This window comes from Bos taurus, chromosome Y, assembly GCF_002263795.3.
Source record: "Bos taurus isolate L1 Dominette 01449 registration number 42190680 breed Hereford chromosome Y, ARS-UCD2.0, whole genome shotgun sequence".
Classification (NCBI taxonomy): domain Eukaryota; kingdom Metazoa; phylum Chordata; class Mammalia; order Artiodactyla; family Bovidae; genus Bos; species Bos taurus.
In genome coordinates, this window is record NC_082638.1 from 7,975,244 (window position 1) to 8,002,551 (window position 27,308).

The 27,308-nt window shown below is 37.5% G+C and overlaps 1 protein-coding gene across 2 annotated transcripts in view; it reads right to left on the bottom strand.

Moving 5' to 3' along the window:
- Positions 1-12,131: 12,131 nt before the first annotated feature.
- Positions 12,132-27,308, bottom strand: part of ZFY (zinc finger protein, Y-linked) — a 73,905-nt gene continuing 58,728 nt past the window's right edge. The window contains exons 4-8 of one of the 2 annotated variants that reach the window (XM_059883969.1): positions 18,305-18,454; positions 17,763-17,906; positions 17,238-17,393; positions 16,413-16,553; positions 12,132-15,630 (exon numbers count right to left, since the gene is read on the bottom strand). In XM_059883969.1, coding sequence (XP_059739952.1) covers positions 14,447-15,630; positions 16,413-16,553; positions 17,238-17,393; positions 17,763-17,906; positions 18,305-18,454 — 1,775 coding nt within the window. In that variant the 3' untranslated portion in view covers positions 12,132-14,446. 2 annotated transcript variants of the gene reach the window in all.

Below are 27,308 nucleotides of genomic sequence, written 5' to 3' on the forward strand. Positions count from 1 at the left end.
ATGCACTGGTCATAGCAAACAGCTTCCTCCAACAACACAAGAGATGATTCTACACACGAACTTCACCAGATGGTAAATACTGAAACGAGAGTGATTATATTCTTTGAGCCAAAGATGGAGAAACTATATACAGCCAGCAAAAACAAGATCTGGCTATGACTCAGATCATGAGCTCCTACTGCACAATTAAGACTTAAATTTAAAGTAAGAAAAACTACTAGGCTATACAGGTATGAGCTAAATCAAATCCCTTATTGTCAGACAGCATAGGTCCTGGGTGCCCTACTTCATGCATCCAACTCACAATGGTCATCCATTCAACGCAATGTACATGTTTCAATGCTATACACTCAAATCATCCTGCCCTTGCCTCCCACTGAGTCCACAAGTCTGTTTTCTACATCTGTCTCCTTTGCCCTGCATGTACTATTACCAGTACCATTTTTCTAAATTCCATATATATAAGCAAAAGCCATCAAAATATTCCTCCAATTAAAATAAATAAAAACCCTTATGATTATACAGCAGAAGTGACAAATAGATTCAAGGAACTAGATCTGAGACAGTGCCTGAAAAACTATGGACGGAGGTTCATAACATTGTATAGAAACAGTAATCAAAACCATCCCCAAGGGGAAAAAAATGCAACAAGGTAAAATAATTGCCTGAGGAGAACTTACAAATCGCTGAGTAAAGAGAAGTAGAAGGCAAATGAGGAAAAGAAAAATAAACTCATCTGAATGCGGAGTCCCAAAGAATAGCAAGAAGAGGTAAGAAAGCCTTCCTCAGTGATCAATGCAAAGAAAGAGGAAAACAACAAAATGGCAAAGACTAGAGATCTCTTCAAGAAATTTAGATACCAGTGGACATTTCATGCAAAGATGGGCACAATAAATGACAGAAATTGTATGTACCTAACAAGCAGAAGGTATGAAGAAGAAGTAGCAAGAATACACAGAACTGCACCAAAAATGTCTTAATGGACCAAATAACGATGATGGTATGACCACGCACCTAGAGCCAGACATCCTGGACTGTGCAGTCAAGTCGGCCTTAGGAAGCATCACTCTGAACAAAGCTAGTGCAGGTAATGGAATTCCAGCTGAGCTATTTCAAATCCTAACAGATGATTCAGTTAAAGTGCTGTACTAAATGTGCCAACAAATTTGGAAAACTGCTCAGCAGTGGCCACTGGACTGAAAGAAGGGCAATGCCAAAGAATTTTCAAACTGCAGCACAACTGCATTCATTTCACATGGTAGCAAGATAATGCTAAAAATCCTTCAAGGTAGGCTTCAATGATACATGAAGCAAGAACTTCTAGATTTACAAACTGGATTTAGAAAAGGCAGAAGAGGGATATTTCCAAGATGATGGAGGAATAGGACAGAGAGACTACTTTCTTCTCCCCCTCCGCAAATTCATCAAAACATCATTTGACTGCTAAGCAACTTCCACAAAAAACTTTTAAATACTGGCAGAGGACACCAGGCACTCAGAAAGGCAGCTCATTCTCTTCGAAAAGAGGTAGGACAAAATATAAAAGACAAAAAGAGAGACAAAAGACTTAGGGACAGAGACTCATCCTGGGGAGGGAGTCATGCAGGAGGAGAAGTTTCCAAACAGCAGGAAATCCTCTCACTGGCGGGTCAGTGGGGAGTTTTGGAATCTCAGAGGAAAACATAACTGGCAGGAAAAAAAAAAAAAAAACAACACACAGAACAGGCGCCTAACTGGAACTCCCAACAGAGAAGTAGCCCGGATGTGCATGACCTCCACCAGTGAGTGGAGGCACAGGTTGCATGCTTAGGGTAAGGAGCCAGCCTGAATGCCCTGAGGACAATCTGAGGGAGCAAACGAGATGCAACCCAAACTTTGGTATAGCCAGAGAGAGAGAAAAAAAAAAAAAGAGAGAGAGAGAACTTTCCTGAGAAAGGCTCCAACTCAACGCACAGCCTGGCCTGCTGATAGAAAAAAGGACTGAGCAAATACCGAAGAAGAGCTAGTCAGGTGCATACAGGCCTCTCCCCTACTGCCAGAGGCAGAGAGATGGGCGAGTAGCAGCCAGAGCCGAAAGGCAAGGGGCAATCTTGACCCCAGGGAGTGACATCCTCCGCCAAACTGTGAGCAGGCTCCCAGTTGCCAAAAAGTCTTCCTCGGATCCTGAACAGTTGACATCTGCCAGGAGGGTTGTGGCCTGAGATCAGATCCTCAGAGGAAACACACAACACACCTGAGACAGTGCTCCTGTGGTGCATCAGGGAAACTGAGTGGCCTGGACCAGGGAGATGATTAAGATGCACGGCCCACCTGGGATAGTGTGCTGGCCAAGAACCTGGTCTTCTGAGCTGCTCAGACCTGGGAAGACACAAAACGCATGCACAACTGAGTCCGTGCCTATGCAGAGTACCTGAGAACCTGAACCTGAGCAGCTTAGACTTGGGAAGTGCACCAAGCGCAGGGCTCACTTTGGACAGTACCCCTGCAGACAACCTGGAGCCTGAGCCATGTAGACCCAGAAAGCACACGCCACTGTGATCTAGGGCCAACCCAGTGTGGTCCACACACTGTGAGCACTCCCCCTGCCTTCCCCCCCCGACCCCCCCCCCCCACACACACTCCAGCTATAAATGTTTTCAGTGTTCTTCCCTCCCCACAATACAACTGAACAAGTGACCCTAAAAATGTGACCACCTTCACCCCCTTGAGTCAGGGTGCAAATTAGACACTGAAGAGACTTGGAAAGAGAAGATGCCAAAATAAGAGGGAAAAGAAGAGGGAACTGCTCTGGAAGTGACAGATAAAACAGTTTAAAACCCTGTAGTTAACACTGACTAGGCATTGGAAGGGGCCTGCAGACCTTGAGAAGTACAGCTGGAACAAGGAACTATTTAAAAGTGAACTGATCCTACACCGCCCACAACAGCTAGAGAAAAATTCCTATATATATGTTTACTATTATCATTTTTAAATTTTTTTCTATTTTTAAGTTATTTATTACTTTTTCATTTTTATAACCTATTACCTTGCAAAAAAAAGACCCTATTCTTAAAGCAAATTTCATATATATATTTTGTAATTTTTGATTGTTTTGTATTGTACTTTTTAGAGTCTAATCTCTACTCTAGATTTTTAATCTTTCCATTTACCTATTTGATACCAATTTTCTACCTTTAAGAATCAAATCTTCAGTATCCATTTTCACCTAGGGATGTGATTACTGGCTTGATTGCTCTCTCCCCTTTTGACGCTCCCTTTTCTCCCACAGGTCATCTCCATCTCCTTCCTCCCCCTTCTCTTTCCTCTTTAACTCTGTGAATCTCTCTGGGGTTCCAGGCTGAGAGCACATAACAAATTGATTACTGGCTAGCTTGCTCTCCCCTTTTGACTCACCCTCTTCTCCTGGTAACCTCTATCTCCCTCCTCCATCTCTACTCCACATAACTCTGAACCTCTCTGGGTGTCCCTCACTGAGAATCTTTTCAGTATTAACCTAGACGTTTTACATCTGTGCTGTATGGATCGAGAAGTCTTGAGTCTACAGTAAGAATAAGACTGAAAGCCAGAGGCAGGAGGCTTAAATACAAAACTCAAAAACACCAGAGAACTCCTGATTTCAGGGAACACTAATCGACAAGAGCTCATCCAAAGGGCGCCACACCTACACTGAAACCAAGTTCCCCCAAGAGCCAACAAGTTCCAGAGCAAGACATACCACACTAATTCTCCAGCAGTGCAGGAAGACAGCACTGAGCATTAATCCAGGCTGCGCAAAATAATGCCAAACCCATAGACATCCCAACACTACTGGACACTTCATTGCAACCCAGAGAAAAGATACAGTTCTACCCACCAGAACACAGATGCAAGCTTCCCTAACTAGGAAATCTTGACAAGACTCATCCAAACCCACCCACAGGGAGCACAACCTCAATAAAGAGGAACCGCAAACTTCCAGCATACAAAAGGCCACCCCAAACATAGCAATCTAAACAAAATGAAAAGGCAGAGAAATATTCAGCAGGTAAAGGAATATGATAAATGCCCATCAAACCAAACAAAAAGAGGATATAGTCTACCTGAAAAAGAATTCAGAATAATGATAGTAAAGATGATCCAAAATACTGAAAACAAAATGGCGTTAACATACAAAAAGACTGGAGACAAGGATTGAGAAGATGCAAGAAATGTTTAAAAAAGACCTAGAAGAAATAAAAAAGTCAATCAATTATGAATAATGCAATAACTGAGATCAAAAGCACTCTGGCGAGAACCAACAGTAGAACAAGGGAGGCAGAAGATAGGATAAGTGAGGTAGAAGACAGAATGGTGGAAATAGATGGAGAGAGGAAAAAAGAATTAAAAGAAATGAGGACAATCTCAGAGACCTCCGAGAAAATGTTTAATGCCCCAACATTCGAATCATAGGAGTCCCAGAAGAAGAAGACAAAAAGAAAGACCATGGGAAAATACTCGAGATAATAGTTGAAAACTTACCGAAAACAGGGAAGGAAATATTCACCCATTTCAAAGAAATCCAGAGTGTGAAACAGGATAAACCCAAGGTGAAACACCCCAAGATATATATTAATCAGATTAACAAATATCAAACACAAAGAACAAATATTAAAAGCAGCAAGGGAAAAACAACAAATAACACACAAGGGGATTCCCATAAGGATAACAGCTTATCTTTCCACAGAAACTCTTCAGGCCAGAAAGGAAAGGCAGGGCATACTTAAAGTGATGAAAGAAAATAACCTACAACCCAAATTAATGTACCCAGCAAGGATCTCATTCAAATATGAAGGAGAAATCAAAAGCTTTACAGACAAGCAAAAGCACAGAGAATTCAGCACCAGCAAACCAGCTCTCCAACAAACGCTAAAGGATCTTCTCTAGACAGGAAACACAGAAAGGGTGTATAAACTCAAACCCAAAACAATAAAGTAAATGGCAACAGGGTCATACTTATCAATAATTACCTTAAATGTAAATGGGTTGAATGCTCCAACCAAAAGACAAAAACTGGCTGAATAGATACACAAAAACAAGACCCTTATATATGCTTCAAGACACCCACCTCAAAACTAGGGACACATATAGATAGAAAGTGAAGGGCTGGAAAAAGATATTGCATGCACATGGAGACCAAAAGGAAGGAGTAGCAGCAATATTCATATCAGTTAAAACAGACTTTTGAAATAAAGGCTGTGAAAAGTGACAAAGAAGGTCACTACATAATGATCAGAGGATCAATCCAAGAAGATTTAACAATTATAAATACAAATGCACCAAGCATAGGAGCACTGCAATATGCAAAGCAAATGCCAGCAAGTATGAAAAGGGAAATTAACAGTAATACAATAATAGTGGGAGACTTTAATACCCCACTTACACCTATGGATATATCAACCAAAAGAAAATTAGCAAGGAAACACAAAGTTTAAATGATACAATGGACCAGTTAGACCTATTGATATCTATAGGACATTTCACCCCAAAACAATGAAGTTCATCTTTTTCTCAAGTGCACACAGAACATTCTCCAGGATAGATCACATCCTGTGCCACAAATCTAGCATTGGTTGAATTCAAAAAAACGGAACTAATTTCAATCATCTTTTTTGATCACAATGTGGTAAGATTAGATGTCAACTACAGGAAGAAAAAAAAAAATATATATATATATATAAAATACAAACATATGGAGTCTAAACATCATGCTCCTGAACAACCAACAAATCACAGAAGAAATCAAAATATACATAGAAACAAATGAAAACACAATAACCTAAAACCTACAGGATTCAGTAAAAGCAGTGCTAAGGGGAAGTCATAGCAATACAAGCTTACCTCTAGAAACAAGAGAAAAATCAAATAAATAACCTAACTTTACATCTAAAAAAACTAGGGGGAAAAAAAAAAAAAAAAGAAAAACCCCAGAGTTAGCAGAAGAAAAGAAATCATAAAAAATTATGGCAGAAATAAATGAAAATAAAAGAGAGACTAACAAAAATCAACAAAAGTAAAAAGCTGGTTCTTTGAGAAGACAGAGACAAACCATTAGCCAGACTCATCAAGAAAAAAAGGGAGAAGAATCAAATCAAACAAATTAGAAATGAAAATGGAGAAATCACAACAGACAACACAGAACAACCCATCACAAGCATAGAAATTGAAACTGTAATAAAAAATCTTCCAACAAACAAAAGACCAGGACCAGATATCATCATGGGTGTATTCTACCAAAAATTTAGAGAAAAGCAACACCTATCCTACTCAAATTCTTCCAGAAAACTGCAGAGGAAGATAAACTGCCAAACTCATTCTATGAGGCCACCATCACCCTAATACCAAAACCAGACAAAGATGCCACAAAAAAAGAAAGCTTTAGGCCAAAATCACCCATGAACATAGATGAAAAATCCTCAACAAAAATCTAGCAAACAGAATCCAACTACGTATTAAAAAGATCATGCATCATGACCAAGTGGCAGGGGTGCAAGGATTCTTCAATATTCACATCAATCAATGTGATACACCACACACTGTGTGATACACTGTATGACACACCACAATGTATGATATACCACAAATCAATGTGATACACATTAACAAATTGAAAGATAAAAACTATATGATTATCTCAAGAGAAAGCCTACATAGATATTTAGAGAAAGCCTTTGACAAAATTCAACACGCATTTATGATTAAAAAAAAAAAAACCTACAGAAAGCAAGCATAGAAATAACACACCTCAACATAATAAAAGCCATAAATGATAAACCCACAGCAAACATTATCCTCAATGGTGAAAATTTGAAAGCATTTCCCCTAAAGTCAAGAACAAGACAAGGGTGCCCACTATTATCTTTATTATTCAACACTGTTTTGGAAGTTTTAGCCACAGCCATTAGAGAAGAAAAAGAAATAAAAGGAATCCAGATTAGAAAAGAAGTATAACTCTGTTTGCAGATGGCATGATCCTATACATAGAAAACTCTCTAAAGATACCACCAGAAAATTATTAATCAATTAATATAGCAAAGCTGCAGGATATAAAATTAACACACAGAAATCTGTTGCATTTCTATACACTAATGAGAAAACAGAAAGAGAAATTAAGGAAATAATCCCACTCACCACTGTGACAAAAAGAATAAAATACTTAGGAATGTATCTACCTAAAGAAACAAAAGACTATATATAGAAAACTATAAAGCACTGATGAAAGAAATCAAAGATGACACCAACAGATGGGAGAAATATACCATGTTCATGGATTGGAAGAATCAATATAGTGAAAATGAGACTACTACCCAAAGCAATCTATAGATTCAATGCAATCCCTATCAAGCTACAATGGTATTTTTCACAGAGCTAAAAGAAATAATTTCACAAGTTGTATGGATATGCAAGAAAATCTCAAATAGCCAAAACAAACCTAAGAAAGAGTGTATCTGGAGGAATGAACCTGCCTGACTTCAGGCTATACTAAGAAGTTACACTCATCAAGACAGTATGGTACTGGCACAAAGACATAAACATTGATCAATGGAACAAAATAGAAAACCAGAAAGCCCACAGATGAATTCACTCACCTATTTTTGCCTTATTTTTGACAAAGGAGACAAGAATATACAATGGAAAAATGACAATCTCTTTAAAAAGAGGCCCAGGAAAATTGGTCAACCACCTGTCAAAGAATAAAACTAGAACACTTTTATACACCATACACAAAAATAAACTCAAAATGGATTAAAGATCTAAAAGTAAGACCAGGAACAATAGAACTCCTAGAGGAAAACATAGGCAAAACACTCTCCAACACAAATCACAGCAGGACCCTCTATGACCCACCTCCCAGAGTAAAGGAAATAAAAGCAAAAATAAATGGGACCTAATTAAACTTAAAAGCTTTTGCAAAACAAAGGGAACTACAAGCAAGGTGAAAAGACAGCCTTCAGAATGGGAGAAAATGATAGTGAATGAAGCATCTGACAAAGAATTAATCTCAAAAATATACAAGCAGCTCAATTCCAGAAAAATAAACCACCCAATCAAAAAATGGGCCAAAGAACTAAACAGACATTTCTCTGAAGAAGATATACAGATGGCTAACAAATGCATTAAAGGTGCTCAACATAGCTCATTATCAAGAAAAGCAAATTAAACCCACAATGAGGTACCATCTCATGTTGATCAGAATGGCTGCTATCAGAGTCTACAAACAATAAATGCTGGAGAGGATGCAGATTGGTGGGAATGCAAACTGGTACAGCCACTACGGAGAACAATGTGGAGATTCCTTTAAAAACTGGAAATAGAACTGCCATACGACCCAGCAATCCCACTGCTGGCCATACACACTGAGGAAAACAAGAACTGAAACAGACACATGTACCTTAATGTTCATCACAACACTGTTTACAATAGCAAGGACATGGAAGCAACCTAGATGTCCATCAGCAGATGAATGGATAAGAAAGCTGTGGTGCATATACACAATGGAAAATTACTCAGCTATTAAAAGAACACATTTGAGTTAGTTCAAATGAGGTAGATGAAACTGAAGCCTATTATACAAAGTGAAGTCAGAAACAAAAATACTGATACAACATATTAACATATATACATGGAATTTAGAAAGATGGTAATGACGACCCTATATGCAAGACAGCAAGAGACAAAGATATAAGACTTTTAGACTCGGTGTGAGGTGAGGGTGGGATGATTTGAGAGAACAGCACTGAAACATGTATATTACCATACATGAATTAGATCACCAGTCCAGGTTGGATGCATGTATCAGGCACTCAAATCCAGTGCACTGGGGCAAACCCTGAAGGATGGGATGGGGAGAGAGGTTCAGGATGGGGGTACACATGTATAACCAAGACTGATTCATGTCAATGTATGGCAAAAATCACTACATTGTAGTTAGCCTCCAATTATAATAATAAAAACAGGGAATGCAGTAAAAATTTTACTAACCTGAATCTATTTTTAAGCAAATAAAAAAGTAGCAAAAAAAAAAAAAGGCAAAAGAACCAGATCAAAATGCCAACATCTGTTGGAACACAGAAAAAGAAGAGTTTCAAAAAAGCATCCTCTTCTGCTTCATTGACCAGGCTAAACCCTTTGACTATGTGGATCACAACTGTAGAAAATTCTTTTTTAAAAAGAGATGTGAATACCAGACCACTTTACCTGTCTCCTGAGAAACCTGTATGCAAGACAAGAAACAACAGTGAGAACCAGGGGACAACTGACTGGCTCAAAACTGAGTAAGTTGTTTGTCAAGGTTATGTATTGTCACCCTGCTTATTTAACATATATACAGAGTACACCATGTGAAATGCCACGATGGATGTAACAGAAGTTGGCATTAAGACTGCCGGGAAAAGTATCCATCATCTCAGACATGCAGATGACACAACTCTATAATAGCAAAAGTGAGTCACTCAGTCATGTGCGATTCTTTGCAACCCCATGGACTATACAGTCCATAGAATTCTCAAAGCCAGAATACTGGAGCGGGTAGCCTTTTCCTTCTCCAGGGAATCTTCCCAAGCCCGGGATCAATTCTAGGTCTCCCACCTTGCAAGTGGACTCTTCACCAGCTAAGCCACAAAGGAAGCCCAAGAATATTGGAGTGGGTAGCCTATCCCTTTCTCCAGCAGATCTTCCTGACCCACAAGATCTAATAGGAGAGAACAAGTAGCAGAAGAGTGGACTAGAGTCCCCTGATGAAAATGAAAGAGGAGAGTGAAAAAGCCCGCATAAAACTCAACATTCAAAAGAAGATTATGGCATCTGGTCCCATCACTTCTTGGAAAATAGATTGGGGCTGGGGGTGAGGGGGCAGATCGAGAGATGGACCATAAAGTGGACTGAGCAGCAAAACTTTATGCTTTCCAACTGTGGTGCTATCTTAAGACTGAGAGGCAATCAAACCAGTCAATCCTAAGGAAATCAATCCTGATTATTCATTCAGGACTGATGCTGAAGTTCCAATACTTTGGCCCTCTGATGTGAAGAGCTGACTCAGTGGAAGACATCCTGATGGTAGGAAAGACTGAGGAAAGAAATAGGCAACAGTGGATGAGCTGTTTGGGTGGTATCAACTCAATGGACATGTCTAACTTAATTCTGGGAGGTAATGAAGGATGGCAAGCCTAGTGTGCTGCAACAAGTCCATGGAGTCACAGAGTTGGACATGACCTGATTACACAACATGGTTCTAGGTAATGTTGATACTAGACATCTTGGCTGGCAGTTCAAAAATAACTGTTCTGAAATTGTGTATCTTTTAAGATATCAACTGGTTGTGGTTTTCTATTTCAGATAATACAGCTATAAATTGTCTGGGAAGTAGGGATCTGAAAAGCAAAACTGGCTCAGTTGTGTCCAACTCTTTGCAACCCATGGACTACACAGTCCATGGACTTCTCCAGGCCGAAATACCTCAGTGGGTAAGCCGTTCCTTTCTCCCAGGGAACCAGTGCAGGTGTCCCGCACTGCAGGTGGATTCTTTACCAATTGATCTACTAGGGAAGCTGAAGAACACTGAGTGGGTAATCTTATCAGGTGTTACCTATAAAGGATGTATGTGTGTCTGTCTACACGTTCAGTTTTGTACAACTCTGGGATCCTCCAGACTATAGCCAGCCAGGGCCTCTGTCCGAGCGGTTCTCTAAGCAAGAATACTGGAGTGGGTTGCCCTACCCTCTTCCAAGTGATGTACCTGACCAGAGATCAAACCCAAGTCTTCTCCATTGGCCAGTGGATTCTTTACCTCGGAGCCACCTGGAATGCCCATTTATAAAGTAGTGTGTTATAAATAAGTTATTCAGTTGCCATGGTCTCATCTGACTTATGACAAAGTAACATTCACCATTTCAATAATTTTTAACTCAAATTTTAAATTTTTATGGTTTGAGCTATCAGGGAAATACATGTTCCTATAAAGCGGAAGAACTACAAGATCCTTATCTTCAAAATCAAAGACTTTTGAAACAAAATAGAGGTGATGGTTGCAGAGACTGTTACTGAATTAAAGGCCAACTGTACACTTTAAGTGACTTAGGGACATCCCTGGTGGTCCAGTGTCTAAGACTCTGCACTCCCAATGCGGGGGCCCAGGTTCCATCCCTGGGCAGGGAACTAGATCTCACATGCCCCAACTAAGAGACAGCACAGCCGAATAAGTAAATAAAAATAAATATTAAAAACAAAAACAAAAAAAACTGACATATATTGGGTCAATTTTATCTCAATAAAAACTGAATATCCCAATCATTTTTAAAAATTCCCCTTAACTGTGAAAACATAAAATGTTTTCATGTGCTAGCTAATTCCAATGTGATGGTATTAGTAGGTGGGGCCTTTAGGACCCAATTTGGTCATGAGGATACAGCCTTCACAAGTGAGAATATACCCTCCTTCGTATCTCCCTCATTCCACCATCATGTGAAGACATAAACAGAAAATGGCAGTCTGTGAAGAAGCAGCAGTCAGTCTCTGTCTTGACCTTGAACTCCTCAGCCTCTGCAACTGTGAGAAATACTTACCTGTTGTTTATGAGTATTCCATAACAGGATTCTGAATGGACCAAGACAACTCCTGATAATTCAGAGTCTAGCTTCTAATTTTACCATGACAATAACCCATTCTGTCAGTGTTTATAACACACCTCCAAACTGGGCACAAAAGGGTAACTTAAGGACAGGCTCTTTGCTAAGAATATAGTAATCATCACCACTGATTCTTGTGCTCTCATAATGAAATGAACTTTAAGTGCTCTAAAACAATTTTATAAAAGGGAAACCTCAGAATTTGGAAATGCTGAAAAAACAAATCTTTTCAAAAAAAATTTTTTTTCAAACACATGATAATTAATAGGATTCAACAATCAACTAAAGTATTACCTGCAAGTTCACAGGAAACATTTCTAACCAAGTCAAAAAAGGAAGGGCAACTAAGTATTTTGAACACATTCCACTGCCACACAGAGAATTTAAAAATCCACAAAAAACAGTCCACTGTTTTATGTTAGATTTAACAAAAATGTATTTTTCCCCCCTTAAAGAAGTATTACTTTGTACTGGTAACAGACTAAACACTGATTATCAGGAAAATAAGTCTGATTTTTATTTTTGCATGTTACTCTCAAGTACACATTTATAATAGTGTCACATTTCTCTGTATGAATTTCTTAAGTATTTTACAATGTACAGAGGAAGGAACATACAATATTTAACAGGTTATTTCAACAAATAACTTACGTTTTCTAAAAACTGGTACCTCTTTAAAACATTAAATTGAAACATCCTTTTTTTTTTTAGCTTTGCTAATCAAGTTGTTTTAATGATTAAAACAACTTCAAAAATATCAGCACATAAGAGTATAATTTAGTTTTTTATGAAGACAAATATTTAACCGCATTTACTTGACCAAATCCTTAAATACCTTTTGAAGGTTTCAATATTGTGCTTAAAAACAACTGTGACTCCAGAATATGTGAGAAATATGTAAAGTTCTGTGTTCTTTATCCTTCAGTGTATTCTTTAAAATATAAATAGCTATTTATCTGTATTAATTTTACAGAATGTTCTAAAATTCATAAATGTAAACTTTCATTAAACATTTTCTGTTACTTTAGGAATTAACAAATTCAAGGGAGATTTAAAAGATTCTTACACACATGAACAGTTTCCCAGAACAGAACAATAGATGGATACTAAAACAGGTGAGGACATACATGGAGGCCAAGAAGGAAGAGGTTCCAAAATCCATCCTGTGACTGTGGCTGGCATTAAGTTTAAATTCCTATGTACCTAAAACACTTGATTTAGAATGAGAATAAATTAACCTAGCCTTGAGTGGCTGTCAATAAACCCAAACAATTTGATTTCTAACCCTATTAATGTAACTTTTGAACATGAATATTAATGGCACAGAGAAAGGCAGAAGGTAAAACTTTTACAGGAGTAGAAGAAAGCACCATATGATGAAGTTTTAAGGTACTTATCCTAATAAAAATTTCTAATCTCCCCTACTGTGCCAGTATATATGTGCCAGTAGCTAATTTAAGCACTAAAACACTAAAAAGCATTTAAATGTGGTATAAAATTTGTATTAACCAAATTGTAATTAACTTTGGATTCATTTTATATGTTAAAATGTCAACACTTGTCAAGTTTAATTTGCAGTAGTCTTCAGTATACAGAGCTACTCTTTTGTTACACTACCATCTTATTCGCTGAGACGACAGTTTCTTTAAAAGCTTCTCAGTCAGAACTGAGAGACAAATGTCTTGATACTCCATTAGCTTTTCAGAAATTTTCTAAGGTATAAAAGATAAAGCTGTTATGTAAGCATTGTATCTAGAAATTACTTTTCTTTTCCAATTACCAAAGATGGTTATCGTAACTTTTTATAAATACACTAATGTCATTTTTTCCCCTAGTTCTTCAGCTAAATTGCAACCTTTGAATTACAAGCTGGGGAAAATGCTCCTTCATATACCCTGGATCTTCCAGGTTATAGTACCTTTAACTCTTCCCATTATAGACTTAAAATTTGGGATTGGGTGTGTACGTACATAAAGCAAGCAACAAAAAGGTACACACAAAATTTGGGGGTACCTTACACAACCAATTGTGCAATCTATGAGCCACATACATCTGAAAAAATTTCAACTTAGTTCACTTCTCATCTGCAAACACAATTATTCCAAAACAAAGGAGTACAGACAAAAGAATAAAAAACAGGAAAAACAAAACCTTTCAATAGGACTTTCTAAAAGCATGCTATCCTGGCAAAAAAACCCACAACACTACAAAGAGGGTAAAACGAAGCACACTTTTTCTGTTAAACAGAATGAAAATTAAACACAAACCTAGCCAATATTCTATATTCAGCAAATGTAGAGTTTCAAGTGGGAAGTTTCATGGTTATGTGACCTGAAAATGTTAAGCCAGACAAGGAAATGACTTTCATGTTGTAATTTAGACCTGACAGTAAAATCTCTCATTGACATTAGCAGATGTTTCTGTTTAATGCTAAAATTTGTGTGGGAAAATGAGAAAATAATTACTTTTAGAGTTACCAATACTATGTTTTTTTAAATCTTTACATGGTCTTAGAAGAGTACCATACAGGTGAATAAAAACTTAAATAGTAAAACTTTTAAGACTGAAAAATTCAATATAGACTCAGAGATTATTAAAAACAAAATTTTGGTTGCTACTTTTCCTCATTTAAACTGAAGAGGATGCAGAACACTCTACTGAGTAAAATGAAAAGTGAAGAAATAATCCTACCTGTACACAGTATAGATCAATATACAGTACTGTATGTGAGTAAGATTGACTAGCTTTAAAATGAAATTTCTCCTTTCAAGCCCAATATCTTCTCAAAGACTGTAGAAGTATTGTTGTTAGGGCAGGCCAACTTCTTTATGATGTCGTGTTATATGCTGGTTCTTTTCTGAAGGTCTTCGGAACCCTTTCTTGCAGTACTCACAACGGTGAGGATAGTCTTTTGTATGAATGGAAATAACATGCCGTTTAAAGCCTGAGGCATCTGTAGTGCTATATTCACAGTACTCACACTGATACACTTTCCTGCCACTGTGTGTCTTCATATGCTTTTTAAGCTCATTCTGTTGCCTAAATCCCTTTTTACATCTCTTACACCTAAACGGAAGATCTTTCGTGTGAACTGAGAGAATATGGCGACTTAGAACAAATGGATCTGCAATCTTAAAGTCACAATGTCTACACTGGTGCATTTTTTTACCCTTGTGGGCAGCCACATGCTTCTTGAGTTCTGATGGCCTGTGAAAGCCTTTATCACACATGTCACACTTATGGGGGTAGTCCTTTGTGTGAACTGAAATTATGTGACGTTTCAAATCACTAGAGTTTGAACTCTTGTGGTCACAATGCAAGCACTGGTGTGTTTTGCTTTCTTGGTGGATAAGAGCATGTTGCTGAACCTCTTTGGTATCTGAGAAAGTCAGAAGACAAATGTCACACTTGAAAGACATTTCTTTACTATGCTTAGTTTTCACATGCGTCTTCAAATTAGAAGAGTCTGCAGACCTATATTCGCAGTACTGGCATTGGTACGGTTTCTCTCCAGTATGGATTCGCATGTGCTTTTTGAGCTCTGATGGGTGACGAAAACCTTTACCACACTCTACACATATATGGGGAAAGTTCTTGCTGTGGACTGCCAAAAGGTGGCGATTTAATAACCCTTGTTCAGCTGTCTCATACTCACAGAATTTACATTTATGCATTTTGCTGGCTCCTTTTTCCTTATGCACCATTTTGTGAGTGAACAAAGCCCCAGCATGGGAGAAATGCTTCCCACAGTCATCACATTCGATGGCCTTCTCTGACTTGCTGGTAAGCTTGTGGCTCTCCAGGTGATTGTGTAAACTTATCTTCTTATTGGTAGTGTAATCACAATCAGTACAGCGGTACTTCTTTTTGGTAAGGTGTTCAGGATGGTTTTTCATGTGCCTTTTCAAAAAACCTCTCGACTTAAATTTTTTCCCACAAATCATACAAGGATAGACAGTCAAGGGATGTCCATCAGGACCAATAATTATTGCTAAGAAAGGAAAAGAAAGGAGCATAAGTGATCCAATGAAGTTCAGTTGTCATCTCTTCAAGCATATAAAGTGAGTTCTGAACACATTTACAAGTACTCTTTCTTATATATTACACTTTTCAACAAAAAACAGTTACCATAGTAATAAAGTGAATTTGGTCCAGAAAACTCATGATGACTGTACCAATTAAAATATAATTAAAAGATAATAAAAACCCAATTAAAATATATGAAGCAGCAAAAACTGAAAGCCGTATTTGCTTAGATATCTGGGGAAAACATTCATAAAGCTCAACCATTTTGGTTTTATGTCAATTGTCAAATTTATATTAATTGAGTAAACTACAATCACAGCCATAAAAAATTCTAATGTGCAAATCACTAGACAAGCTATACAGAAAAGAAATATATTCAATTAACAGCTGTAGTATTTGTCCTGCTCCTCTGTCAAAGTGCCTGCTTCATGCTGACACAAAAAGACTTTAAATTTTTTCATTTAAAGTTAACCAACCTAACATTTTAGTGATTTACTTGCATTTCCAATAATGTAACCTGATAGTTTTCAATGTTTTTCCTGAATTACATCCTGATTCGAAACTGTTTCTTTTTATGAAAGGAAATCATTCATGAATATCACTTAATTCTTAAAAACTGTATTTTCAAATTCAGTGCAAGTATTCTAGCAACTAAAATGCCATCACAACACCTTTACGGAATATATACTGGAATTTCCTCTGAGATCTCGCAAAGCATGCTGTGTTGTGGAACTCATGTGCCCTCACCTGTTTGGTACTGCCTGGAATCAGGTCTTCTCCTTTTCTTTGGTTTATGTTTAGTCAGTCTGCCAAGTCCAGCAGACTCATCTATGTGCAAGAGAGCACTTGCAGTGCCACTCCGATTTTCAATTCCATCAGAATTATTACCTAACAATGTGCAGTAAAAAACAAAATTATACAGTATTATAAATTATAAAGAATTAGGGACTCTTTATTAATGACAACAATGTAAAGCCATGATACTCATGAATGAGAGAAATTGCCTATCTAGGTATAAACATTGGGCACATTTATATAAGATGAAAGGGAATGCCTAGCTTCCAAATACAGCATCATTTTCCCCCACTAACTCTCATTCTCACTCAAACAAGCTACACATTAAAGATGAAAAAGTTTGAGCCTGAAATCTACGTGCATGTATGCTCAGCCATGTCTGACTCTGTGACCCCATAGACTGTAGCCCGCCAGGCTCCTCTGTCCATGGGATTTCCCAGACAAGAAAACTGGAGTGGGTAGCCATGCCCTCCTCCAGGGTATCTTTCCAACCAAAGGATCAAACCCAAGTCTCCTTCACTTGGCAGATGGATTCTTTACCACTGAGCCACCTGAGATGCCCTCTGGAAGTCTTCATACTTCTTAAAAAACATAAGCATAAAGAAAGTTCCTATTAAAGTTAAAGACAAATGATAGACTATTATCATTTTTCTCGGTTTTTACTTAAATCAGTTCATTAGTATTCATATTTCTGAAACCTAAGACAACAAAACCTATTTTTAAATTTTCAAATCATGTTCAAGAACCATACAATCCTAAAGCTGCAATGTGACTTACCGTAAGCTGCTGCCCATGCTATTGGCATGAAGGTTTTGATTTCACTGTCATCCATTTCCTGTTCATGAACAGTGGTAGCAGCTGCTGCAGCAACAGCAGCATCTTCCTCTCCTACAATCACTTCCATATAAACTTCATCTGCAATTTCAGCAACATCTGAGTACAAAATTAACAGAACCACTTTTGTGACCAAGTTTACAGACCAGATAGGAAAAATATTTTTATTTGAATTCTGTTAACAAACAGAAAGTTCAAGTGTTACATACCTAGAATACTACTTTCATATAGTAAATACACTATAAACATTTATTCAATGAATTATTTTCTTGGTTTTCACCATAATTTGTTTATAAAATGGTATCTTGAGTAAACACCAAGAATCACTGATATTTTTCTTTGCACTATGGCAGTACAATAATGTCTGCCATAGTACGACTTTTTTTCCTTCAAATAGTGGTACAGTTTTAAAAATTTAAAGCATAAAGAAACATAAAACGCTCTCCCACAAAAAGGCCACCTACTTACTTAAATCTTCATCTTCTTGTTGAGAGTCATTGACAGTCATATAAACCATCTTTTCCCTTGGCATACGAATACTGTTATTCTGATCAAGGAGTTCAACTCCATGATCATTCTCAGGCTCACTCTCCACAATGTCGACAGTCCCACCTATGAGGGAAGATGACAATTCCAAGTATTTATGTGAAAACTTCATTTCCTCCTGTTTCATCTTAATAAGCAATTAGCTTTTTCAATATTTTGTATTAATACAATAAAAACCTGTTTTAAAAGTTATCTTCAGAAACGATTACAAGTATTTTCAGTCTAAAACACCCTAAAGTAATTAGGTTAAAGTGTTTGATGGGGATATTCCCATGTTTAGCAGGGGAAAAGAATCTCTCTGCCACTGCAGGAGAGGCAGGTTTGATCCCTGGGTTGGGAAGATACCCTGGGGAAGGAAATAGCAACCCACTCCAGTATTCTTGCCTAGAAAATCCCCTGGACAGACAGAGAGTTGGACACAAGTGAGCACAAGCACACATAATGTGCTCAAGGTTTCTCCTTACCTAAGTCATCCTCTCCAGGGTCAGCTTTAAAAATATACACCTTGATGACTTCAGGGCAAGTGCCATCCACCTTACAAGGATCAATTTCCGACTCTCTGTCTATGGTCATACCAGCGGAACAGTCCTGTTCCATTTTGCCATCATCATCCACTAAAAAGGCAGGGAAGACATAATTACTAACAGCAGAAACTTAAATATTACCATTTTCAAAATTTCTTTTTTTCCAAATGTAATCTCTACATTGATTCATGTAAAACTCAATGATTCTACCAAGAAAGTAGATGATTCAATGAATAAATCTTGAAAGTTTTCTAAAATTTTGAAAATTCTGCAAGCTATTTAGGTAAAATACTTAAAAGTAAAATGCCGATAATTTAGGAAACTAACAAAAGTAATGAAATAATGTATTTTACCTTTGGATACACATATCAGTAAGGTTAAAAGCATTTTATAATCTCAAAGATCCTGTGGAAAATGTCCTACTAGAAAAATTAGCAAGTAATAGCCTTAATATAAAGGTTTTTTATTGGTGTTACCTCATGTTTACTACTCCTGAATACTGTTTGGTTATATTAGTTTGTATTAGAATTATATGTATTTTTTAAAAATCAGAGTATCATTTTCAAAAAAGCATATTGCACTGGTCAGTATAAACATCAAACTGTTTCATGTAAAACTATATACTCACAGACATGGTATGTACATGCATATAATACATACAAACACACATACTTGAGTTTTGTAAAAAGTAGTAAGTCTGGGTCACTGCTTGAGAATGCAGTAAATCCCTACTTCAACATACTTTTATAAACCCTAAAGAAGGTTAGGTTTTTTGCAAAAAAGACAAACAACTCTTTCCTATCAATTGACACTCACATGATTTCTAATAATAGAGACTTGAAAATAAAGAACAAATACTTCCTATTTTGAACTTTGTACCAGAAGAAAAAAAATAAGTGGCAGCATTATGCTTAAGGTTTGGGAACTTAAAAATCTCTAAAAGAAACATATTTTGGATAAAAATAATATGAAAAATATAATTCCCAAATCACGTAACCTTTCATACTGTGCTATCTGTGGCACAAAGGAAACTTTGTCGAAGACTGATAAAAACCAAGCCAGTATAATTCAATTCATCATCAACATGTGCATTAAGCAAAGACTAAAGGAGTCTCCTCTCTGCTTTGGCCACTAACTCATCTATCTTGCAGAGCTGCACAGAGAAGCAGAACCAAAGCCCAGAAAAAGAATGTGATAATGCTAATAACATACCTACCATTTATTAAGTGATTACCTATCCCCAATCACTGGATACTTAGCAAGGAGATTTTAAAGTACTGTCAACATTTTAAAGGAGAGGAAAGATGTTTATGCAAGTTGAATGACTTATTTGAGGTCACATAGCTAATGATCTAAACAAAGCATGTGTGTTCAGTCATGTCCAACTCCTTGCAACCCCCTGGGCTGTAAGCATCCCATCAGGTTTCTCTGTCTATGGGATTCTCCAGGCAAGAATACTGGAGTGGCTCACCATGTCCTCCTTCAGGGGATCTTCCTGACCCAGGGACTGAACCCAATCCTTGTGTCTCCTGCACTGGCAGGATCATTCTTTACTACTAGCACCACCTGGGAAGCCCTAAGCCAGAATACAAAACTTGACCCATGTGACTCCCAACTGCTGCTGCTGCTAAGTTGGTTCAGTCGTGTCCGACTCTGTGCGACCCCATAGAAGGCAGGCCACCAGGCTCCCCCGTCCCTGGGATTCTCCAGGCAAGAACACTGGAGTGGGTTGCCATGCCATTTCCTTCTCTAATGCATCAAAGGGAAAAGGGAAAATGAAGTCGCTCAGTCATGTGCAACTCTTAGCAACCACATGGACTGCAGCCTACCAGACTCCTCCTGCCTGGGATTTTCCAGGCAAGAGTACTGGAGTGGGTTGCCAGTGCCTTCTCCAACTAACATTCTTCAACTTTCAGTATTTTAAGAATATTTTCTCTGATATTTAAGGTGACTTTCTGGAAAAGCCAGTAATCAATATATTTAACCAAAGATGGCTTCTCTGAAAACTGATCAGTTGAATATGTTTATGACTCAAGTACAACTCACCTAAGGCTGTGGTGATGGTTTTGACTATGTAATTTTTTATGCCTTAAATTCTTAACAATGGTTTACAAAGAATTTAGAGTTTGCTATCTTTAAAATACTTCTCCAAATCCCCCATCATTTCGCTTAAAAGATCAAAAAATTACCTCTGTTTAAACAAATTCTTACATAGAAGTGCAGAATATTCTTCTGTAGAATATTCAGATAAATTTGGTATTACACTCATGAAAAATGGACACTTTAGTTTCTTTCTTACTACAAGTAAACACTATCACCTCCCCTAAGAAATTACTTCATAAAACTGCTTTCAAACAGCATTCTGAAATCTTACGGAAGTGTAAATCCTTCTATAACCCATACGATAACACAACACCCAAACAAAGTCAAGAATAACAACTACATTGGCCTACAGTAACTCAGAGGTCACTGATGTTCTTGATGAAAAGAGTTTTAGTGAATGCTGTGAGGGTCAGACTGTAGCAGGTTGAGAATCTGATGTAAGATGTAAATTTAAGGTTGAGTTTAAAAAAGGAAGACAAAGGAGCAGTAATCCAAAAGGACTGCAAAATCAAAGTGATTACTATCTAACTGATAAAAAAGTATTTCAGCATGTTCAAAGTCTGTGGATAATAAAGAAAATGAGATTCTGGAATTAGAAGACTGTAAACTGCTAAATCAGATCTTGGAAGGAAAGAGAGACCAGAAACAAAGATCAAGAAAATTTCTGTATACTGGAGGATGTACATTATTTGAGTCCTGGAAGTAAACAGCAAAGAAAGGTAGGTACATTATTTGGGGGCAGAGGGCTGGACAGTAGTGAGAAATGTAGAAAGCAAGAAAAAAAAGAAGTCCTGACTTGTGGTTTCAAGCACATATACACAAGAGGAGGCAAGGACTCAAGTTTAAAAGTAAGAGACTGGTAGACTGGGATTAAGAACTTGATGACTGAGGGAGAATACGTTGGTAGACGAAGAGTTTAATGATACCAAAATTCAAAAAGCCCAGCTTGTTGAACTCTTGCCAATTATTAATAAATACACATACACACCCACTCCTCCTTCCCTGAACTGTGAGTTTATCTAAAATGTCTTGACAATGTTTAAATAAATACAGCTTGTGAGGACAAAAAGGCATGGTGTCCTTAACTCTGGGTCTGATGTGTACATAGCCTTTTTTTTTTCAAACCTGAATATTTTTGCATGACTATGTATGAAACTACTATGATATATCAGACCTGATTATTTCCCTTAAAGTGACTTGGGTGTATCAAACTAAGATAGCATTAGAGGGTGAAGATCTCAGCAAAGGAGGCAGGAGAATCCAGAATAAATCTGTAATCCTTTGGAGAACCAAACAATAAGAAACTTAATTATAGATGAAGCTGGCGTCTTTGGGCAAATCTGAAAAAAAATGATTCTAAGTGTGAGTGAAGGCTGCTCAACTGTGTCCAACTCTTTGCAACCCCATGGAATAGAGTCCATGGAATTATTAAGGCCAGAATATTGAAATGTGCACCTGTTCTCTTCTCCAGGGGCTCTTCCTAACCCAGGGATCAAACCCAGATCTCCCACACTGCAGGTGGACTCTATTGTCTGAGCCACCAGGGAAGCCCAATAATACTGGAGTAGGTAGCCTATCCCTTCTCCATGGATCTTTTCAACTCAGGAATCTAACTGGACTCTCCTGCACTGCAGGCAGATTCTTTACCAGCTGAGATAACAGTGAGGCCAGGTACTGAAAAATCTAATGTTCGGTGTCTGTAAGAAAATACTAGATTATTTTACAAGTGGTAGTTTGTAGGGAATCATAAAACTCTTGAGGGCTGGGAAATTCAATAATTTTCAAATTGCAAAATATCACATATTTACCTGTAGCTTGTAGAAGATTCTTCTAGTTGTGTCTATGGTTTTAAAAATATGCAATAAAGGGAGTTTCCTAGTGGTCAAGCAGTTAAAAATTCCAGGCTTTCACTGCTTGGGCCTTGGCTCAATCTCTGGCCAGGGAACTGAGATCCTCCAAGTCTTGTGGTGTGGCCATAAAAACAAACAAACAAATGAAAAAACCACAGCAGAGCTTTTCCTCTGCACCAAATTAAAAAAATAAAAATGTAAAAATATAGGTGTCCTGTTACTAAAGCCTGCATAAAATTGAATCATCTAACAAGAAAGAAAAAGAGCTTTCAAATAAGGCTGCTCCAAACAACAAGTGAAATTTCTGGAAATTAGGACTGCTTCTAATCAGAGCTACCTTCTACACATAGCATTTTATAATATCTTCGGCAGTTCTAAACATTTTGTCTCCCTTCTCACAGATCAAGAAATGAAAGTTTTGGGGTGGCATGTTAATTGCCAAAAGTAGGTGAGCTTACTAAGTAAAAGGTGATGGAGAAGGAATGAGAAAGATGTCTTCAAGAACTGTTTCATTTCATTTTTCACCAGGTTATGTTATCTTACTTCTCTAAACTTCTGGAAAAAATTATTTATGATTTTACATGGAAAAAAATGGTATCAAATTTGCACTGGTACTGCACTTTTTCTAAACTAACCTCATAAACTGAGGTATCTTTTACCATCTGTTATGATATGTTAAAATATAAAATGCAAATATATGGCTTATCTCTCCATTTATTTAAACTGCCTAATCTTTCAAGATAAGGTCATCATTAAAATTGATCAATCACTGCTCAGATCCCAGGAACCTAATGATTATCTACTGGATCTTCCCTCTCCAAGGCTTCCCACCTATTGCCCCGACACTGCTATCAATTTACCTTCCTAAAAACATCCCTGTTCTCCTTTTCTACCAAGTAAAATAGAAATAAGGCTTCTCCATCAGCTCAGCAGTTAAGGAATAAGCCTATAGAAGATCCAGGTTTGATCCCTGGGTAGTGAGGATCCCCTAAAGAAGGAAATGGCAACCCACTCCAGTATTCTTGTCTGGGAAAACTCACATATAAACAAGCCTGGTGGGCTACAGTCCATGGAGTCACAAAGAGCCAGACACAACTGAGCACACACACAGCAATGACTCGTAAATGGGCTTCCCAAGTGGCTCAGATGGTAAAGAATTCATCTGCCGATGCAAGAGACCCAGGTTTGATCACAAGGTTGGGAAGATCCTGTGGAAAAGGAAATGGTAATCCACTCCATTATTCTTGCCTCAGAAAATTCCATGGACAGAGGAGCCTGACTGACTTCTTCTGTGGCTGAGGTCACACAAAAGTCAGACACAACTTAGTGACTACTTAATGACTACTACTAACAACAACGACTAACGACGTTGATCTCCTAGATGCTTACTTTTTCCTTTGCTGAAATATCCACTCAAGTTCTTTGCCATTTTCAAAATTAGGTTGTCTTTTCCTTACTGAATTGCAAAACTTTAATATTCTGGTTACTAGACCCTTAAATATAGGCTTCAGAAATACACAGAAATATTTTCTCCAACACTAAGTTATTTTTTCACTTTGTTGACAGTGTCTGAGAAACAAAAACATTTTCAAATTTGACTTAGTTCTATTCATTTTTCCTTTGCTGTTTGTGGTTTTTGGTGCCAAACCTGAGAAACTATTGCCATTAATAATTCAATTTAATACTTGCACCTAATTTTCTTCTCAATATTTTAGAATTTTAACTCCTACATTTAAGTCTTTTTTTTCTTTTTTAAGGTTAGTTTTTTAAATACTGAACTTTTTTTTATTTTTGGTGCACTGGGTCTTCCTTGCTTTGCGCAGGCTTTCTCTAGTTGTGAGAAGAGAGCTACTCTTCATTTCGGTGCCCAAGGCTGTCATTGCAGTGGCTTCTTTTGTTGCAGAGGACAGGCTCTAGGCATGAGAATAAGCAGTTGCAGCATGTGGGCTCCATAGTTACCATGCACAGACTCAGTTGTTCCGTATCACTTAGAATCCTCCCGTACCAGGGGTCAAATCCATGTCTCCTACATTGGCAGGTGGACTCTTTTCCACTGTGCCACCAGTGAATCCTACATTGAAGTCCTGAGTTATTTTTGCATACGTTCCAGATAGTGGCCCAACTTCATTCAATTATATGTGGATGTAAAAATTATCCCAGTACAGTTTACAGTTATCCCAGTATTTATTATTATCAGCTGAAGAGACTATTTTTTACCTTACTGAACTATCTTGACAACTTTGTGAAAAATCAACTGACCACAGATGTACAATTTATATGTGTGGACTCTACTCCATTCACTTACATGCCTATCCTTATCCAACACTAGACAAGTCTTGATTACTGCAGCTTTTCTTTTAACATGGGAAGGTTTTCATTTCCCCTTTATTTTTAAAACTTTAGTTAGAGAATTCTTGGTTGACAATCTTTGTTCACCTTTTAACATGTTGAATACATTATCCATTGCCTTCTAGCCTCCATTTTTCCTAATAAGAAAACTGCCATTACTCCTTTTGAGGAAAGATCATTTGTATTAGAAGAATCAATTCTGCCTGGCTTTCAAGATTTACTGTCTTTTAACAATTTAAAAGTCACCTTCTTAGTTTCTATCAATTTTCTCATAATGTTTAATTCAATTTTTTTTTTTTTTTTTTTTTTTTGGTTTTTTGTTTTTTGTTTTTTTTTTTTCATGGAAAGCATTTTATTTTATTATTTTTTTTACATGTATACCTGTGGCAGATTCATCCTGATATATGGCAAAACCAATACAATATTGCAAAGTCAAAAATAAAATAAAATATCATCTGTATTTTAGAAAAGCGTGTTTACTTATCACTCTGTAAAGCATAAATTTACATTTAGATCAAATGACTCTTCTATTAATATATTAAATTTTCCTTTTCTACTTGAAATGGTCTTGTTGGCTATTGTTTAGTGGCTAAGTTGTGCCCAACTCTTTTGCGACCCCATGGACTGTAGCCTCCCAGGCTCCTCTGTCTTAGAGGACTTCCTGGCAAGAATACTGGAGTGGGTTGCCATTTCCTTCTCCATTAATTCAATTTTTTAACCACTTCATTTTTGTAATTTTCTAAATTATGACAAGATTGATAATTATGTATTTTAGTTCTTATTGCTGCTTCTAACTGTTTTGCCAATTAGTTTACATATGGTATAAAGTTCAAACAGTACAAAGGGTATACAATAAAAAATGTCTCCCTGCAAGTCACAACTTCAGTGGAAATAGCAACCCACTCCAGTACTCTTGCCTGGAAAATCCCATGGATGTAGAAGCCTGGTAGACTACAGTCCAGGGGGTCGCAAAGAGTCGGACAGGACTGAGTGACTTCTCTTTCTTTCTCTGCAGAACAATTCCTGAGAGCTTCTGGGTAAACATTCAGAATCTCATGCATATGCAAGCGTATCTATATGAATTCCTAAAAGTGTAATTTTTGTCACGGGTAAAATCATTGCAGATGGTGACTGCAGCCATGAAATTAAAAGACGCTTACTCCTTGGAAGGAGAGTTATGACCAACCTAGATAGCATATTCAAAAGCAGAGACATTACTTTGCTAACAAAGGTCCGTCTAGTCAAGGCTATGGTTTTTCCAGTGGTCATGTATGGATGTGAGAGTTGGGACTGTGAAGAAAGCTGAGTGCCAAAGAACTGATGCTTTTGAACTGTGGTGCTGGAGAAGACTCTTGAGAGTCCCTTGGACTCCAAGGCAATCCAACCAGTCCATTCTAAAGGAGATCAGCCCTGGGTGTTCTCTGGAAGGAATAATGCTAAAGCTGAAACTCCAGTACCTTTGGCCACCTCATGTGGAGTTGACTCATTTGAAAAGACTCTGATGCTGGGAGGGATTGGGGGCAGGAGGAAAAGGGGATGACAGAGGATAAGATGGCTGGATGGCATCACTGACTTGATGGACATGGGTGTGAGTGAACTCTGGGAGTTGGTGATGGACAGGGAGGCCTGGCATGCTGCAGTTCATGGGGTTGCAAAGAGTCAGATACGACTGAGTGACTGAACTGAACTGATATGCATTTAAAATTTTGTTATATGTAGGTGACTTTCCTGACAGTCCCAGTAGTAAGAGTTATGCTTCCACTGTAGGGAGTGCAGGTTTAATCCCTACTTATGAATTAAGATCTCGCATGTCATCCAGTACAGCCAAAAAAAACAATAAATAAACTTTTGTACACAGACAATACAGTGGATTAAAGTGACAACACAGTGGCCTTTACTTTGATGATGATTTCCTGAATTTAACAGTTTAGTATTTACTTTCTTTTATTGCTGAGTTAACAGTTCCTTTGACATAGTGTACACCTGGTATACATTTCCTAAATACATTTTAGAGTCCTTATACCAAAAAACATCAGTTTCAGCCTAACGAACAAAACTTTGTTTCTGTATCTTATCAGAATAAACTTTTAAAAACTGATTAAGACTTCCTTGGTGGTATAGTGGATAGAAATCTGCCTTCCAATGCAGGAGACATGGGTTCTGTCTCTAGTCTAGGAAGATCCTACATGCTGTGGTGCTACAAAGCCTGTGTACCACAGCTGTCGAAGCCTCCAAGCCCCAGGGCCCATGCTCAGCAACAAGAGAAGCCACCACAATGAAAAGGCTGCATACCACAACTACAGAGTAGTTTCCCCTCATAACAACCAGAGAAAGCCCATGTGCAGTAACAGAATGAAACCAAAAGTAAAGAAAGTATCTGAGTAGGACATAATCCCTAAAATATCCTTATTCATTTTTCAGAAACAATTTCTATGTATGTTAAACTGTTATTCGCTTTTACCATTTTAAAATAAATTCTAAAAACAATTCTAAAAACAAACAGAAAGCACCTGGTAGTGAGCTTACAATGGTAAGGTATATAACATGTCCAATTAGCTATTGAACAAAGGAATAAACACAGAGAATTTAAGAATACAACTATTAAAAGCAATAAACCATAAATTGTATGCATCATCTAAGTT